Source organism: Vipera ursinii (genome assembly GCF_947247035.1).
Source record: "Vipera ursinii genome assembly, chromosome: 7".
Lineage (NCBI taxonomy): Eukaryota > Metazoa > Chordata > Lepidosauria > Squamata > Viperidae > Vipera > Vipera ursinii.
In genome coordinates this window covers 9,438,637-9,455,447 of record NC_139521.1, presented here as the reverse complement: position 1 = coordinate 9,455,447, position 16,811 = coordinate 9,438,637, and the positions used below count along the sequence as shown (strand labels likewise).

The window sequence follows — 16,811 nt, the reverse complement described above, 5'->3', positions numbered from 1 at the left end:
TAAGCAGGCATATACATAGAATGAAGGCTACTGCTAAGCTTGTAAGCCCCCCTGAGTCTTCAGAGAAGGGCGGGATATAAATGGAATTAAAATAAATAAATAAATAAATAAATATCTAAAGCCCCAGCTTTTCTACAGCTAATCAAGCTTTGCCATTGCCCCCCCCCCACTTCCCTTTTGGATGTATTTCTTCCCAGAAGCTGATATCCCATCAAGAGGGAATTACCACTAGATCTTTCCCATCCTTGCTGAATCAGTTCCCTATTGTTCAACCCCCCAAATAGTGAATTGTCATTTGTGGTTCACGGATGCTGCATCCCCCTACCAGGATATAGAAAGTTAACCAGGAGATTCGGGGCGGTGGTGGTGGGGAATCCTGCCCCCTGCTTGTGCCTCTTCTGCCTGGGCTTTCAGCCAACAAATCCTACAGTTCACATTCCACGTGGCTGAAACATACTAAAACACCAATTTCCTTTTCATAAACAGCAAAACTGACCTGAAGAGAGAGGCTATATCAAGGCTGCAAACTGCGGAACCGAGAATCATGCGCTCGGTGTCAGTTGGGTGAATTGGAGTCAGATGAATTTGCATCCAGCCCCCAGCTATTGACTCATTAAGATGACTTTCCAACTAGGTATGAATGCTTTGCAGGTCCGACATCCTCTCTGGCAAAAAGGCACCCGACGTTTAGCAGCCTGTAATAAATGCCGATGCTTTGAAGCCACAGGAATGAGCCTGCAGATGGGTTCTGCACGTTCTCCCTGGAAGCTGTTGGAGGCTACCCATGTTTATATATCTGGCTAGACCTGACATGTCAGATTATCTTGGAAGGAGACATTAGCGTAAGTTTTGAGAACCCTACAATAACGCAGGCCTTTAAGGTGCCCACAGGTTCTTTCTGCAACAGACCCAGGAGAAAAAAGGAAGGGGTGATTGAGATTCAAACTTGCAGACAGAAAAACAGAGGGTCTGAAATTCTTTCTTCATGAAATAATTACAGCAACGCCTGTTTTGTTCAGCTTGCATTCAATATTAGTCAAAACAACAAAAACTAATCTATTCAATATTTTTTTTAGACCATGAGTTCTGTCCCACCTTGGCTGGGTGGCTTTGAGACAGCCTCTCTCTCTCTCTCTCTCTCAACCCAACCTATGCCAGAGTGTTGTTTTTTGTGGGGAAATAGGAAGGCATATTAGTTATGCTCATAGCTTTCAGTTGTTTATTTAAAAAATAAGCTGGAATACAAATAAATAAAATAATAAAAACAAAGAAAAGCAAAAAAAAATTGCTAAGTTAAGAGGCTGCCACAAAGAAGAGGGGGGTTCACCTATTCTCCAAAGCACCTGAAGGCAGAACAAGAAGCAACGGATGGAAACTAATCAAGGAGAGAAGCAACCTAGAACTAAGGAGGAATTTCCTGACAGTGAGATCAATTAATCTGTGGAATGGATTGCCTCCCAAAGTTCTGAATGCTCCAATACTAGAGGTTTTTAAGAAGAGATTGGACAGCCATATGTCTGAAATGGTATAGGGTCTTCTGCTTGAGTAAGGGGATTGGATTAGAAGACCTCCAAGATCCCTTCCAACTTTGTTATTCTGTTACTTCACAAACACATTCATGTAGTTTTCTTAATAACAGAGTTGGCCTGGGGTTACCATTTCCACCTTCTGGAATCCTTTATCCAGCTCTCTCCGTCTACTGAAGAGTTTCTCAATCTTGGCAACTTTAAAACATGTGAAGTTCAGTTCCCAGAATTCTGGCTGGGGATTTCTGAAAATTGAAGTCCACATGTTTTAAAGTTGCCAAGGATGAGAAACAGTGGTGTAGTCTTCAGCTGTGGTAGTCTCTGGAGATGTCTCATCCAAGCACAAATAGATATCAAGTACGAATCAAGACCAATGTGCTTCCACACCCAGATAAGATAGAATAGAATAAGAGAATAATAACTTTAATTGTCATTTTGAATGCACGCTAGTCGGCATACATTAAAATGAAATTTTGCTGCATACAGCTCTCAGTCACCACCTCCGATATACACTACACAGATATGACAAAAATAAATAAATACAGAATTACGCATATACCCAGATATATTATATGACACAGAGAAACAACAGGCTAGTTCGGCTTATGAATACATGTGCATGGCGAGAAAAACGAATCTTGCAAGTTTACCAAACAGATGGCATAGGGAACAAAGCTATTACAGAATCAGTAGTCCTGCTATAAGTACTTTGAAACCTCCTCCCAGAGGGGACCAAGAGAAACAGACCATAAATGGGGGTGTGGGGTCTCTAAGCACATTAGCGCTTATAAGCAGCATCCTGAATAGCAGGAAGCGAGCTTCCTATGATCTTCTCAGCGGATCTTACCACTCTTTGCATGGACCTTCTACCTGAGGCACGGCTGCCAACAAAGATCAGGCAAGGACTGCTGCCTGTTAAGGAAGTCAATATTTACCCCAACAAATAGTATGTCCCTCATGGCTACCCTCAGTGCCATCTTCTCTATGGAGGTCGTCATCTCCCACTTTGTCTTCAGGTTTATCTTCTTGAATCTCTTAACCTTTCCCTGCCCTCAGACCTATTTTTTTAATCCTACATAGCTATCCCTTGCTTTCAGCATAGCCACATTTTCTACAAACTATTTTCCTTGGAAATTTCAGTGACATCAAACCTGGGAAGTGCGAGAAAGAATTAAATACAGGTTGTTGTTTTTTTAGCCTGTCCTTCCAAATATAGGTAGTCCTTGAGTTATAACAGTTCACTTAGTGATTGTTTGAAGTTACGATGGCACTGAAAAAAAAGTGACGTATGACTGTTTTTCACAGTTACCGCCATTGCAGCTTCCCCATGGTGATGTGATCAAAATTCAGTTGCTTGTTTCCTTCCAAAAATACTTTAATCAAATTGTCTCTCTTGTTCCGAACAATATACACAAGAATAGAGGAAGAATTACTTGATGATTCAGATGCACTGACTTGGAAAGTTAGTTGGCAAAGGAAGAAAGCTAGAGTAAGACTGAAGAAAATAGAGGTTTTGACCCATTAGATGGGATATTATACTATTAATCAGATGTTTGAACATGGCTGAGAACAGATGATTGTTAGAAATAGAAGTATTATTATAACTAGAAAGATAGGATTTATAACTAGAATATTATATTTTGGTATGGGAAGAGAAATATGAAAATGCTAAGAGGGTTTGCATAAGGGAAGCTTTTGGTTACCCAAATATAACTTATTATGAGAAATTATAAGTGATAGAGACATTTTGAACACTGATGGGAAATTTTAAAAAGCGGGAAAAACAGGATACTAAGTGCAAATGCAATTAAGGTATATTTTGGTTAGAAAAGATATTTTAAACCGATGTTATTGATATTATTAGGAAAATGTAACCAAGATGTTGATATTCAATTGTATATGTATTAACAATAATAAGAATTGTATTTGCCTAGTGTGGGAAAATGTGTAATACCGGAAGAAAAGAGGAAGCATTGGATGGTGTAATATTGGGCCTAGATCAGGGGTAGGCAACCTTGGCTCTTTTGTGACTCGTGGACTTCAAGTCCCAGAATTCCTGAACCAGCCACGCTGGCTGAGGAATTCTGGGAGTTGAAGTCCATGAGTCATAAAAGAGCCAAGGTTGCCTACCCCTGGCCTAGATTGAAGAAGTTAATATGTACCACTGAATTACTAATGTACCCAAACAACACCTTGTTTATTAAATACTATGATTGTAAAACTAGAACATTAATAAAATATTTATAAAAAAAATATTCAGACGCTTGTTAATTGACTCATATTTATGATGGTCGTAGTGCCCTCCAGAGTTCATGTCATCCCCTTTTGTGACCTTCTGACAGCAAAATCAATGGGGAAGCAGATTCACTTAACAACCGTGTGACTAATTTAATAACTGCAGTGATTCGCTTAATAAGTATGGCAAGAAAGGTGGTAAAATGGGGCAAAATTCATTTCACAACTGTCTCACTTAGTAACAGAAATTCTGGGCTCAATATTCCGGTCATAAGTTGAGAACGACCTGTACCCTTAGTAGGCCATAATTTAATTTAATTTAATTTATTAATATTTCTATACCGCCCTTCTCCCGAAGGACTCAGGGCGGTGTACAGGGCAAGAATAAAACACAGAGATTTACAAAAGATAAAAGATAATTAAATACATGCCCAATTAAAAATACAGTTAATACATAGTAAAAAACCCCAATAAAAATAGTAAAAACCCCACCAATCCCCCCTCAGGCCAGGCCGGCTTGCTCGAACAAGTATGTTTTCAGATCGCGGCGAAAGGAGCGAAGATCGGGCGCCGTCCGGAGCTCAACCGGTAACTGGTTCCATAGCTCCGGGGCGCCCACAGAGAAGGATCTCCCCCTGGGGGCCACCAGTCGACATTCTCTGACCGGTGGCACCCTGAGGAGGCCCTCTCTGTGGGAACGCACAGGGCGGAGGGAAGTAGACGCCGGCAGCAGGTGTTCCCTAAGGTACTCCGGACCCCTGCCATGTAGGGCTTTAAACACCATTACTAGCACCTTGAATCTCACCCGGAAGACAACTGGTAACCAATGCAGCTCACGGAGCAGAGGTGTGACATGGGAGTATCGGGAGACTCCCAACACAACTCTTGCGGCTGCATTCTGTACCAGTTGGAGCCTCCGGGTGGTCCTCAAGGGAAGCCCCATGTAGAGAGCATTGCAGTAGTCTAGACGAGAGGTCACGAGCGCGTGAGTGACCGTGCATAAATCATCCCGGCTTAGATAGGGCCGCAACTGGCGCACCAGGCGAACCTGGGCAAAAGCCCCCCTAGTCACAGCCACCATGTGATCTTCCAAGGTGAGCCGTGAATCTAGGAGGACTCCCAATTTGCGAGCCCTATCCACTGGGGGTAATAATTCACCCCCCATAGAGAGAGATGGAATGAGATCACCAAACCCACTAGGACTCACTCCTGAATAAATATGGTCCTTGTTTGTAACTTGAAACCAGTGTGAACAAAAAAGTCTCCTCCGTCTGAGTCCTCAAGATGTAAATATGTATGCAGTAAGATTAACAGTGATGACAGAATGAAGTACAACATACAGAAGTTACTTCCATTATAAACACAGGCTGTAGATAACATAAATATATTTTGACCCTTATCCTTTTCTGCCTTTCTCTTATACTTGATATATAAATGGTACATCAAAGAGAGGATTTCCCCTCCTTTATCTTTCCCCATCCAGTGAAATTAATGAAATTGTCGTGTAATCTTTTAGAGTTTGGATAGCAATGTCTTTCCATGCATAAACCTGAGTGTTCAAAATATAGCACCACTTGAGAGAAATGAGTCTATACAGAAGCAGGAAGCACTGATTTATTTTATTTTATTTTAATCCCATTTATATCCCGCCCTTCTCCGAAGACTCAGGGCGGCTTACAATTTAAAGCACAAATCAATGTGCTTAGCAATAGCCTTCATTCTATGTATATGCCTGCTTATTAGGGCTTTCGTCCCCCCACCCCAGCAGCATTATTACAAAGTCAGCTTATTGCCCCCAACAATCTGGGTCCTCATTTTACCTACCTGGGAAGGATGGAAGGCTGAGTCAACCTTGAGCCTGGTGGGACTCGAACCTGCACTAATTGCAGGCAGCTGGTGTTACTTAAGGAGGCATTAGCCCACTGCTCCACCAAGGCTCTTGTCCGGCTGTTGTTGTTGTTGTTGTCTGAAACAAAAAGCATTCCAGAATTTAGAAACTCTAACAGTAGTAGTCAGGCTTGGCAAATTTTGTTTTTGGATTTTGCAGCATGGAGGGAAAAAATGATTGTCCTCTGTAGCTTTAATTATCACCAAGTTCAACAGGTATAAATGTAAGTTGGTGTTTTCCAAACTGGGTGGTTTCCAAAGGGGTTGGAACTACCTTGGGAGTTACAATCCCCATATTTCTGTAGGAGGCCATGCAAGGAACAGTTGCCTTCAAGAGTTTTTTAATAGGCATTTCAGCCAAATCAAAATTATGGCTATAAGGCCAGCAGCTGAAGAACAATAACAACGGAGCTGAAGAAAACTAAACAGACAAATGAATATTAAGCTTTCCAGAATCAAGGAGAGATTGATCGTGCAAATGGAATTCTGCGCTTCTGTGCAAAACTATGCAAACTCAAAGGATATAATTTTTTTGTTGTTGTTGTTAAAAAAGAAAGGAATAACAGAAAAGAGAAATTATGCTGGTGACACCGGCAGTTCTTCAGCATCCCTGTTATTGCTGGAGCTGAGAAGCAGGCTGCATGTGGCTGCTGCAAACTTTGGCTACTGTCCTCCAGAACCCTTTACAAAGGAAAATGTTTAAATGTTTCCAAGAGGAAAATGTTTAAATGTATTCATGAGGAACAATCGTGTTAAACGAATTTAATTTCTAAATATCAATGACATCAGACGTAGGTTTTACCCTGACTTCGCCTACCTCTTTCCCCTAAGGTAGTAGCATGGTGCCACTTCTAATGCTGTGTTCCAGGAGAAATGATCTTTCAAGAAGCAGACAAGAATCGGGGTAACCATCAAGCAAGAGCAACAGCACTTAGACTTATACACCGCTTCACAGTGCTTTACAGCCCTCTTTAAGCGGTTTACAGGGTCAGCTTATTGCCCCCAACAATCTAGGTCCTCATTTTTACTGACCTTGGAAGGAAGGAAGGCTGAGTCAACCTGTTCTGTACCAGCCTGCTACCGGCCCTGCAGAAAAGGCAGGGACAACCCCTTTTACAAGAAGGCAAGAGGCTGGAATTACGCCTGCCAAATTTATTGCTACAAAAACAAATAGAACAAGACACGAACCAAGAAACAGGAGCTTTTCAAGCAGTTGCCTTCAGCAAACCAGCCCTCCCACGCATTCCCCCTTAAATACAGTTCAGGGCGTGGCTTCTCTCTGCCTCCTTCCGAGGAGCCCCATTGCCTTCCTCTGTTTACTCCTGATTGACTGCCTCCTGCGTCGGGCGTCCTTGAACAGGGCCAGCTGTGGGTCATCTTCATCCACGCTGTCAGGCTCACACAGCTGGGTCTGCGTCGTGACCAGATGAGAGTGGCCTGGCTGAGGGCTCTCATCAAGCTGTCCAATCCCCTCAGCAAGCTCTTCAACACCCCCCTCCTCCTCCTCCTCTGAGTCGTCCGACCCAACTGCAGAACCCACAGGCTGACCCTGAACCACAACACAACCTTGAGCCTTGTCATAGCTAAAAGTCCATGGAGATTCTCAGTCATCCAGGTTCTAGTTATCCCAAAGGTGCTTTTTCACGAGGCAACTGGACTTGTTGCCTTGTGAAAAAGCACCCTTGGGCTTGAGCCAGTCAGAATCGAACTGCTGGCAGTCAGCAAAATTAACCTGCGATACAGCATTCCAAGCACCGCACCACCAGGGCTCTTGCCATGATGGATATAGGTCTATTCTTATAGAATGAGAGCATCTGTTTGAACTGGTTAACTCTTCCATAGCAGAGCCTCTTGAGATATTCACTGCTGTTCCCAGTTGTTGGCATTTCTGTAGCCTGAGTATTCCAACAATGTGCACGTGTATTTTCACAATAACACTGTAATGTCCCCCAGTCTTTGAGACACAGTTGTACAGTGCTTAGGATGGCGATAAGTTTTTGTTTTGTTTTGTTTTTTGAAGCAGGAATGTGACGTTTATAAGGAATTGCCTTCCTTGTCTACAAAGGCTCCCCTTGGCACTGATTCAGCGCTCCACCTCATTTTTCTTATTCTCTTAATTCATAAAAAAAAATTGTGAGTAGAAATCAGGTTTGTTGCAAACCAAACGCCGGCTGCCAGCACATTGTGCTTTCAAAATTCACTTTGCCCCCTGTAGCCTTTGAAAGCATCCTGGGAAAACGAAAGTTAGTAACAGCTCCATCCTTTATGTTGGAAGAGGATCTACTGGCTCAGATACAAAAAAAAAGGACAAAGTTTAGTTGAGAGGGCGGGGTGGATAAAGGAAAGCTCTTGCAGAATGCTGACATCTCATGGAAGATCTTGCCAATCATTTCTACTGTAAATAGAGATACTTCCCCAACCTCAACATCCCTGTTGGTCTGCAGTTGCATGAGAATGTTTGTAGCTCCGGGTTTGTTTTTTGTTTTTTTAATTCCATTTATATCCCGCCCTTCTCCGAAGACTCAGGGCGGCTTACAAGCTTAGCAGTAGCCTTCATTCTATGTATATGCCTGCTTATTAGGGCTTTCGCCCCCCCCCCCAGCGGCATTATTACAAAGACAGCTTAATTGCCCCCAACAATCTGGATCACACAGATGAGAAAAGAAGAGCAGAATGGAGAGAGGTATGTCTCCAGTCTTCCGAAAATACCATGATTAGGTTCGCACATCACGCTGAGCTCTAATATAAGGTAGTTTATTTGGGTTGGAATGATAGATTGCGTGAACCTAGACTTTGTGGTTTATGAACTAGGAGTATGTGGCCTAACCTGATGCACAGATCCAAACATTTTCTGAATGTTTCTAAAACATGGCTTAGGATGACACGTGGAGCACACTTCAGTTTAAGTCGACTGTTTATCATACTTTGAACTATTTATTGCCTGGGGTGGCAGGTGTGCATGTGTGGGGGGGGGGGGCAAGTGAGTAAATAATTGTAGAAGCCATTTTTATTTAGTTTTAGGCGATTATGCCACACTTGAGACCTTGTATTTCCTTGCGCTATCATGCTGGCTATAATGATTCCTAGCAACTTTATACAAGCTTGGTTTTCTCTTAAAAAGGATATAGGTTTTTTTCAAATGTTTGCATTTCATTTTTTTCCCCTACTCTTCTCTTGTGTGGTAATATCGCCTCATGGAATTTTTCTAAAGGATTGGTGTCCTTTATAATCTGTTTTCTCACTGCTTCAGCTATCACTTTTCTTTCTAAGGAGAAAAATAGACTGATTGATAGATGTAATGGCTGCATGCTACTTTCGACTTTCAGAAACAAGATTTTAGAAACAAATTGATCTGTGTGTGTGTGTGTGTGTGTGTGTATACACATATTTCGGCCGGGTTTATTGATTTGTTGCAATAAAGTTTGATTGTTGGGTGCTCCATCATGAAATGAATAATATAGAATTTGAATACTGACATAAATTAATTGACCATTGTGTGGCTTCTCTCCAGACCTGAAGGCTCTCAGCAACGGCTGACTAATAAGTTTGGATAGAGATAAGTTCTCACAGAAGCTGAACATCGTCTCCTCTCTTTTGGTGACACGGGAACATACAGTTATGAATCCAAAAGATCCATTGGAAGAGACAGGAGGAAACTCTGCTCCGTTGTGTTTGGCCTGTGGCCAAAGGCACCTTCCAGAAGAGAACCATATATACACCTACACAGAAGACGTAGATGATGACCTAATCTGCCACATTTGCTTGCAGCCTTTGCTTCAACCTCTGGATACACCCTGTGGGCACACATACTGTACAGTCTGCCTTACAGATTTCCTTGTGGAAAAAGACTTCTGCCCTATGGACCGCAAAGCTCTAGCTCTACAGAGATGCAGAAAGTCAAGCATCCTAGTGAATAAGCTGCTGGATAAGCTACTGGTGAACTGTCCTTTCACAGAACACTGTTCAGAAATTCTGCAACGCTGTAATCTTGAGCAGCATTTTCAGAATGGGTGAGTGAGTCCTTTTGCTCTTATGTATATATATATATATATATATATAAAGAAAAAAACCCCAAATGGATAACATTTTCTATAAGACATTCTGATTCTTCCTTATGATGTAAATGAGACATGTCAAACTCACGACATCATGTGGGCGCGGTTTTGTCGTGACGCGTCTGGCCCACGGGCCAGCAAGTTGACACCCCTGATGTAAATAAATCTGTCGATCAAGTTAGATGTAACAATAACAATAATATGACCTTTGAGGTCTTCTAGTTCAATCCCCAGCAACCCCTTGCTGGCTGAGGAATTCTGGGAGTTGAAGTCCACAAGTCTTAAAGTTGCCAAGGTTGAGGAGTTGCCCTATAACATTTCAAACAAATGGTTGTCCAGTCTCTTCTTAAAAACTTCCAGTGTTGGAGCATCCACAACTTCTGGAGGCAGGTTGTTCCACTGATTAATTGTTCCAACTGTCAGGAAATTTCTCACCTGGTCAGAGAATTCAATAAGATTTGTCTGGCACGATCTGTTTTTGACAAACCATGTTGCCTTTTGGTTATGAATTTGTTTGGCTCTAGGTGTTTGCTGATTCGTTGCTTGATAATATTAAATATAAGGTGGGCTTTTATTAGCAATCACTTATTTTTATTATTGAATGTATCCTTCATCTTTCAGCTTACATGAATTAAAGGCAGCTTATAACAGTACATCCACATGCAGATGCTTCCTGGGTCACATAGGGTTTCGTGCAAATATTTCCATGAGGCATAAGAGATGAAGCATGAGGCATCTTAAATGCGTAAGCTTTTTGTATTATGCACAGAGTGTAATGTTGCGTGGGACCCAAGAGAATAGATGACGTATGCAAAAACTGGGTTATGCCAATGTTTCTGGAATAGAATCGTTATGTAAGATGGGACTTGTAAATCGCGACAGTAGAATCAATTCAGTAAAGTCACCCCTGAAATTAACGTCAGAACCATTAAGAAGAGATTTTGCCATTTTAATAACTACAGGGACCTTGCAGGGGGGTGGTCTCAAAGCACTTCTTCCAGATGACCTGTCTTGATTTAAGTAATTGGAAGAAGTTCATAGCAAGGGAAATTGTCAGGTCTTAAATTGTTTAGAGGGATTTAAGGTGAACACCAGCACCTCAAATGACCAGGGTTTCCATTTTACTTCTTTCCCATTCCCAGAAGGAAAAAGTTCAGGTTGCAAAATTACAACTCCTTTTCGTTCACTGTAAGGAGGGGAAGAGGATACTGTGTAACAGGAAAATCTGTTCTAGATTAAGTTTTTAAACCTGTATATGTTTTCTCAGCTTGCTTAAATCTAGACACAACACTTAGCCTTTAGAGACAGAGATGTAGTAGATGAAGGATCCCCAGTCCCCGATCTGTGGACTGGTACTGATCCATAGCCCGCTGGGCTGCATAAGCGGCGGGCGAGCACGCAAAGCGCCATTTGTGCATGCGTGGGATTAGGGCACGGTGGCGCAGTGGTTAGAATGCAGTACTGCAGGCTACTTTTGCTGACTGCCAGCTGCCCGCAGTTTGGCAGTTCGATTCTCACCGGCTCAAGGTTGACTCAGCCTGCCACCCTTCCAAGGTCAGCAAAATGAGGAGCCAGATTGTTGGGGGCAATGTGCTGACATCATAAACTGTGAAGTGGGATATAAGTCTAAATGCTATTGCTATTAAGTTACAGGGGTGAAACCATCTCTTCCCCACCACTTTAGCCACTGCCCACTGCCGCCAGTCCACAAAGCCAGAAAGTTGGGGACCACTGTAGTTTATGACTAATATCTATATCTATATCTAATATCTATCTATCTATCTATCTATCTATCTATCTATCTATCTATCTATCTATCTATATCTATATATCTATATCTATATCTATCTATCTATATCTATATCTATCTATCTATCTATCTAACTATATCTATATCTATATCTCTCTATCTCTATCTCTATCTCTATCTATCTATCTATCTATCTATCTATCTATCTATCTATATACATATATATGTAGTATATGACATGTGGATGACAGTGAGTTAGGACGCTGAGCTTGTTGATCAGAAGGTCGGCAGTTTGGTGGGTTGAATCCCGAGTGCCGCATAACAGAGTGAGCGCCTGTTACTCGTCCCAGCTTCTGCCAACCTAGCAGTTCGAAAGCACATAAAAATGCAAGTAGAAAAATAGGGACCACTATGGTGGGAAGGTAACAGCGTTCCATGTGCCTTTGGCATCTAGTCATCTTCCCTCCGCCCAGTACGCTCCCACAGAGAGGGCCTCCTCAGGGTGCCGCCAGTCAAAGAATGCTGACTGGTGACCCCCAGGGGGAGAGCATTCTCTGTGGGTGCACCGGATTTATGGAACCATCTTCCGGTAGAGCTCCGGATGGCGCCCGATCTCCGCTCCTTCCGGCGCGACCTTAAAACCCATCTCTTTAACGAAGCGGGCCTGGCCTGATGGGACGGGGTGGGATTGTTACTATGATTTTAATTTTTAATTTTAAATTTGTATTATTATGGGCACTGTTTAATCATGTTTTAATAATTTTAATTTTTTGTATCTGTTTTTATGTATTGCCCTGTTAACCGCCCTGAGTCTCTTGAGAGAAGGGCGGTATATAAATTAAATTAATAATAATAATAATAATAATGCCAGCCACATGACCATGAAGACGTCCTCGGACAAGCGCTGGCTCTTTGGCCCCTAGGGTTGGAAATGACTAGCACGCATGTGCGGGGGAACATTTACATTTACCTATAAATTAGCAACCCACATATTTCTTCTTGGATCCCCAAATACTGTTTTTACTGAGGGATGAGATGGGTCATCAAATGCAGTGATAGCCATGAGCATGTCAGAAATGATTTTGAAATAGCAGTTTTGATGAACAGGAAGGCCACCTCATAATATCACGAAGATGCTCAATTTATCTCACCTGAGTGGAAAACAGCTATTCTACACATCCTAGTTATGATCCCATCCAGCTGCAGAAAGGAAGCAAAACAATCTGCCGTGATTTTGCCAAGTGCTCCCAAAAGCTATTGAGCACGCGGCAAAAGCACTGATCAGTCGTGAAAGAGTTTTTCTTTTATTCCTATGTTGCTGTCATCTGGAGCCTACCCAGTTCTTAGACGATGACTGAGATAGTCTTGGAGAGAGGAAAAAAACACAATAGTTAGCAAAACATGACGACTGAGATAGTCTTGGAGAGAGGAAAAAAACACAATAGTTAGCAAAACATGATTTAAACCAAGAAAACAGTAAAAAGAAACTACTTATGTCGTTATGGGTAGATATGATGGTTCAAAGTAGGGCTATGGTTTTCTTTCCATTACCTTTTAAAAAGCATTGTTATACAGTTGCAATGGAGAATGGAGAACTTAAGGAAAATGGAGAGAAGAATCCAGAGCTGTGATCCTGAATCATCATCATCTACCTTGACGTGGTTGTGGGGCTTGTGTACTCTGAGGAAGATGAGAGCTATGCCAGAGGTTCAACCATACTGGACAGGTCACATCAGAGGAGTCAGACAAACAGTGTCTCTCCCATGAAAAATATAGTGAGATGTAAATTTCAGAATGCCGTACCAGCTCGGATGTTGCCCAGGTTAACAAGGTCCGTACCAGATGTTGGAGTTCCTGGATATCTGGTGAAAAATGGGTGACAGGACTCAGGACTGTTGGCTGACCAACCAGGGCCAGCAGCTGCAGAACTACTGGAAGAAAAGGTGTTTACCTGTCGCAAATACGCAGTGATTGAAAACAAAGAAATAATTATCTGTTATTACAGATCAAGTCCAACAAGAAGAGGATATCTGAAATGAATGCACCAGTTCTGGAAAGAAGAACATCCAGAATCAGAAATAACAGAACAGAGACTAGCAGATCAACACCGATTTATAATACGAAATAAAGTATTCACAGAGACAGAATTGGACGAACTGCAAAGGTTTACCCAGGGCAAAGCAATCAAACCCTTGCCAGAAGTAATTCAGAATGTAGAGGCAAGCCAGGGGGAGTTGGCAGTGAAGGAATCCAGCAGAGATATACAACTGTTCTCATTTGGAAACCAGGCACCTCTTCCTCAGAAAGAACAAAGCCCTCTAACTAAAAAAATAAAAGAATTGAAACAAAGAATAACTGAGCATCTAGAACAGCACAAAAACAACAGAATAAGGCTGCCTGCATTGAAGCTTGTTCCAAAGAAACAGCTAGCACAAGCATTAAAAGATGCAAATACTGCAATATCAAGCATAAGCACCAATTCACTGCAAGAAACAAACCATCTAATGTACAGCACAGCTGCAGTTATAACTGAATACCTGGGATGCAAAATCAACAAAGAAGAAAAACAAACAAACAGTGCACCACAAAAATGGAAGTTTAGACTAGAAAATAAGATCAGCAAGTTAAGATCACATGCAAGCAAGCTAGAACAGATGAAAGAAAAGAAGCTGAAGAACAAGAAGATCAAAGAATACCTAATCAAGAAATACCACTTAGAAACAAGGAAGATCAAGGAAGCACTGGAAATAATAAAGCAGCAAATAACAGCTATAGCTAAGAAAATCTTGTTGAAGTCCACAAGTCAGAAAAGGGCCAAGTTTGAAGAATCCTGCTGTGGCTCATCACTCAGAGCTGAGTGAAACTTGCCATTGCTTTCTTTTGGTTGTTTTGAAGAGAAGTTCTAAGATGGCGGCGCCTGGAATGGCTGCGGCTGCATTGGCTCTTGAAGACGAATAGTTTTGGGAGGGATAGTAAGGGCTGTAGGCCACATGACCAAGAAGATTTTAATGTGTTTGAGCAACATAGTGGAACTAAGGTAACATATGACATACGACCGACAATCTTTGCTGGCCTGGCGAGTTTCTAGTTGTTTTGGAACTGTTGGTGAGACCGTTAAAAGTCGTTGGCGCTGTTTGAATTTGTTCTACCAGCAGCAAGATCTGACTGCTGGCCCAGTGATGGATTCTACTGCAAATCAGGGCTGTTTCCAGAGGAGGCAGAGGAGGAGAGGACCTGGGTCTTATGGAGCGAAGGAACTGGATGAGGCTGTCGGCAGGCCCAGAGGAAGAGAGAGAGGCTTTTGGAGGAGTTGGTGGTGGCGGCAGCGTGCTCCAGGGGTGAAAAGAAGCAAGACCTCTTTAAGGAAAGGGTGGAAGAGTCAGGATCAGAAAAAGGAAAAAAGGCGAGGTTGTCAGAATACAAGCAAATTTGAGGGCTAATCCACATGGAGCCCCATTTCCATCTGTCCTGTTTGCCATCGTTCACTCCCTAGAGACTAAAATGTACAATGTGAAATTTGAGCGGGCCCCGAACAAGGAGTATATATCGGGGGTGGTGACCCTTTGAGAGCTGTATGCAACGAAATTTCATTTTGATGTATGCCGATTGGTGTACATTCAAAGTGACAATAAAGTTATCATCATTATCAGTAGATACGAAGCTCGAATTGCAAATTATAGGCAGAACCCCCCATTTCAATCCAATCAGAAATGTTTCTACCAATCCAATGAATCAGTCAGTACCTGACAAGGAAGAAACAGTGCAGTTCTGGAATATGGGGTATCAGATATGGGGTATCCGTCAAGCTGACAACATCAAGCACACTGAAGTCAAGAAAAAGATTAGAGGTGAATGCATCAAGAGAATGAAGAAGATCTTAAAGTCCAAATTCAATGGAGGAAATACCGTGAAGGCAATCAACACCTGAGCAATTCCAGTCATTAGATACACAGCTGGAATAGTGGACTGGACTCAAGCAGAACTAAAAGCAATGGATAGGAAGAACAGAAAAATAATGACAATGAATCATGCCCTTCATCCACGCAGTGACATTGACAGACTATCTACCAAGGCAAATAGGTGGACATGGAATGCTGCAAGTACATCAGATGGTTGGAGAAGAAAAAATGGCTTTGGAAAAATATCTGAAGGACAATGATGAAGATGCACTGAAATTAGTATATCAGGAAGACTTACTGACTACTGGAGAGACCAAACTGGCCTACAAGAAAGACCAAATGAAGAACAGAATAGAGGCATGGGAAGACAAAGCACTACATTGCCAGTACATTAAAAAAATAGCTGGGAAAGCAGATAATAACAAGACCTGGCAATGGCTAAGAGCAGGAAAGTTGAAGAAAGAGACCGAGGGACTAATTCTGGCTGCACAAGACCAAGCCTTAAGGACAAATGCATTCAAAGTCAAAATTGAGAAGACAGCAACAGACAGTAAGTGCCACCTATGCAAAGAAGCTGAAGAAACAGTGGGCCACCTGGTAAACTGCTGCAAGAAGATCGCACAGACTGACTACAAGCAGCGGCATGACAAAGTAGCAACAATGGTGCATTGGAAGGTCTGCAAAAAATATCATTTGCCTGTAAGCAAGAACTGGTGGGATCATAAAATAGAGAAAGTCATAGAAAATGATAAAGTTAAACTGCTCTGGGACTTCAGAATTCAAACAGATAAGCACCTGGAACATAACACCCCGGACTTAACAATTGTCGATAAGAAAGACAAAAAAGTCTGGATAGTGGACATGGAGACAGCAGAATAGACAAAAAAGAACTGGAGAAGATAACAAAATACAAAGACCTACAAATAGAAATAGAAAGACAAGCCAGGGTAGTGGCAAAGGCAAGCCAAGGTAGTACCAATAGTAATAGGCGACTTGGGTGCAATCCCAAAACAACTGGAGCACCACTTGAACACCATTGGCATTGACAAATTCGCCATTAGTCAATTGCAAAAGGCGGCCTTACTAGGAACTGGTTCCATCCTGTGACAATATTTATAATACCATCAAACATCCACATCTGCCTATCCCAGGTGCTTGGTAAGGACTCGATAGGTAGACAAAAATGCCAAATCCAGTCTGAACATCTGGCTGACTGTGCGATGATCAATAATAATAATAAAGTTGGAAAGGACCTTGGAGGTCAACTAGTCCAACCCCCTGCTCAGGCAGGAAACCCTATACCATTTCAGACAAATGGCTGTCCAGTCTCTTCCTAAAAACTTCCAGTACTCGAGCATTCACAGCTTCTGGAGGCAGGTTGTTCCACTGATTAATTGTTCTAACTGTCAGAAAATTCCTCCTTAGTTCTAGGTTGCTTCTCTCTTTGGTTAGTTTCCAT

General features: G+C 42.1%; 1 protein-coding gene across 1 annotated transcript in view; it reads left to right on the top strand.

The window, feature by feature from the left end:
* Nucleotides 1–16,811, top strand: part of LNX1 (ligand of numb-protein X 1) — a 145,196-nt gene that overhangs the window by 52,773 nt on the left and 75,612 nt on the right. Inside the window, exon 2 of the mRNA XM_083367902.1 lies at nucleotides 9,160–9,658. Coding sequence (XP_083224028.1) covers nucleotides 9,267–9,658 — 392 coding nt within the window. The 5' untranslated portion in view covers nucleotides 9,160–9,266. The remainder of the gene's footprint in view (nucleotides 1–9,159; nucleotides 9,659–16,811) is intronic.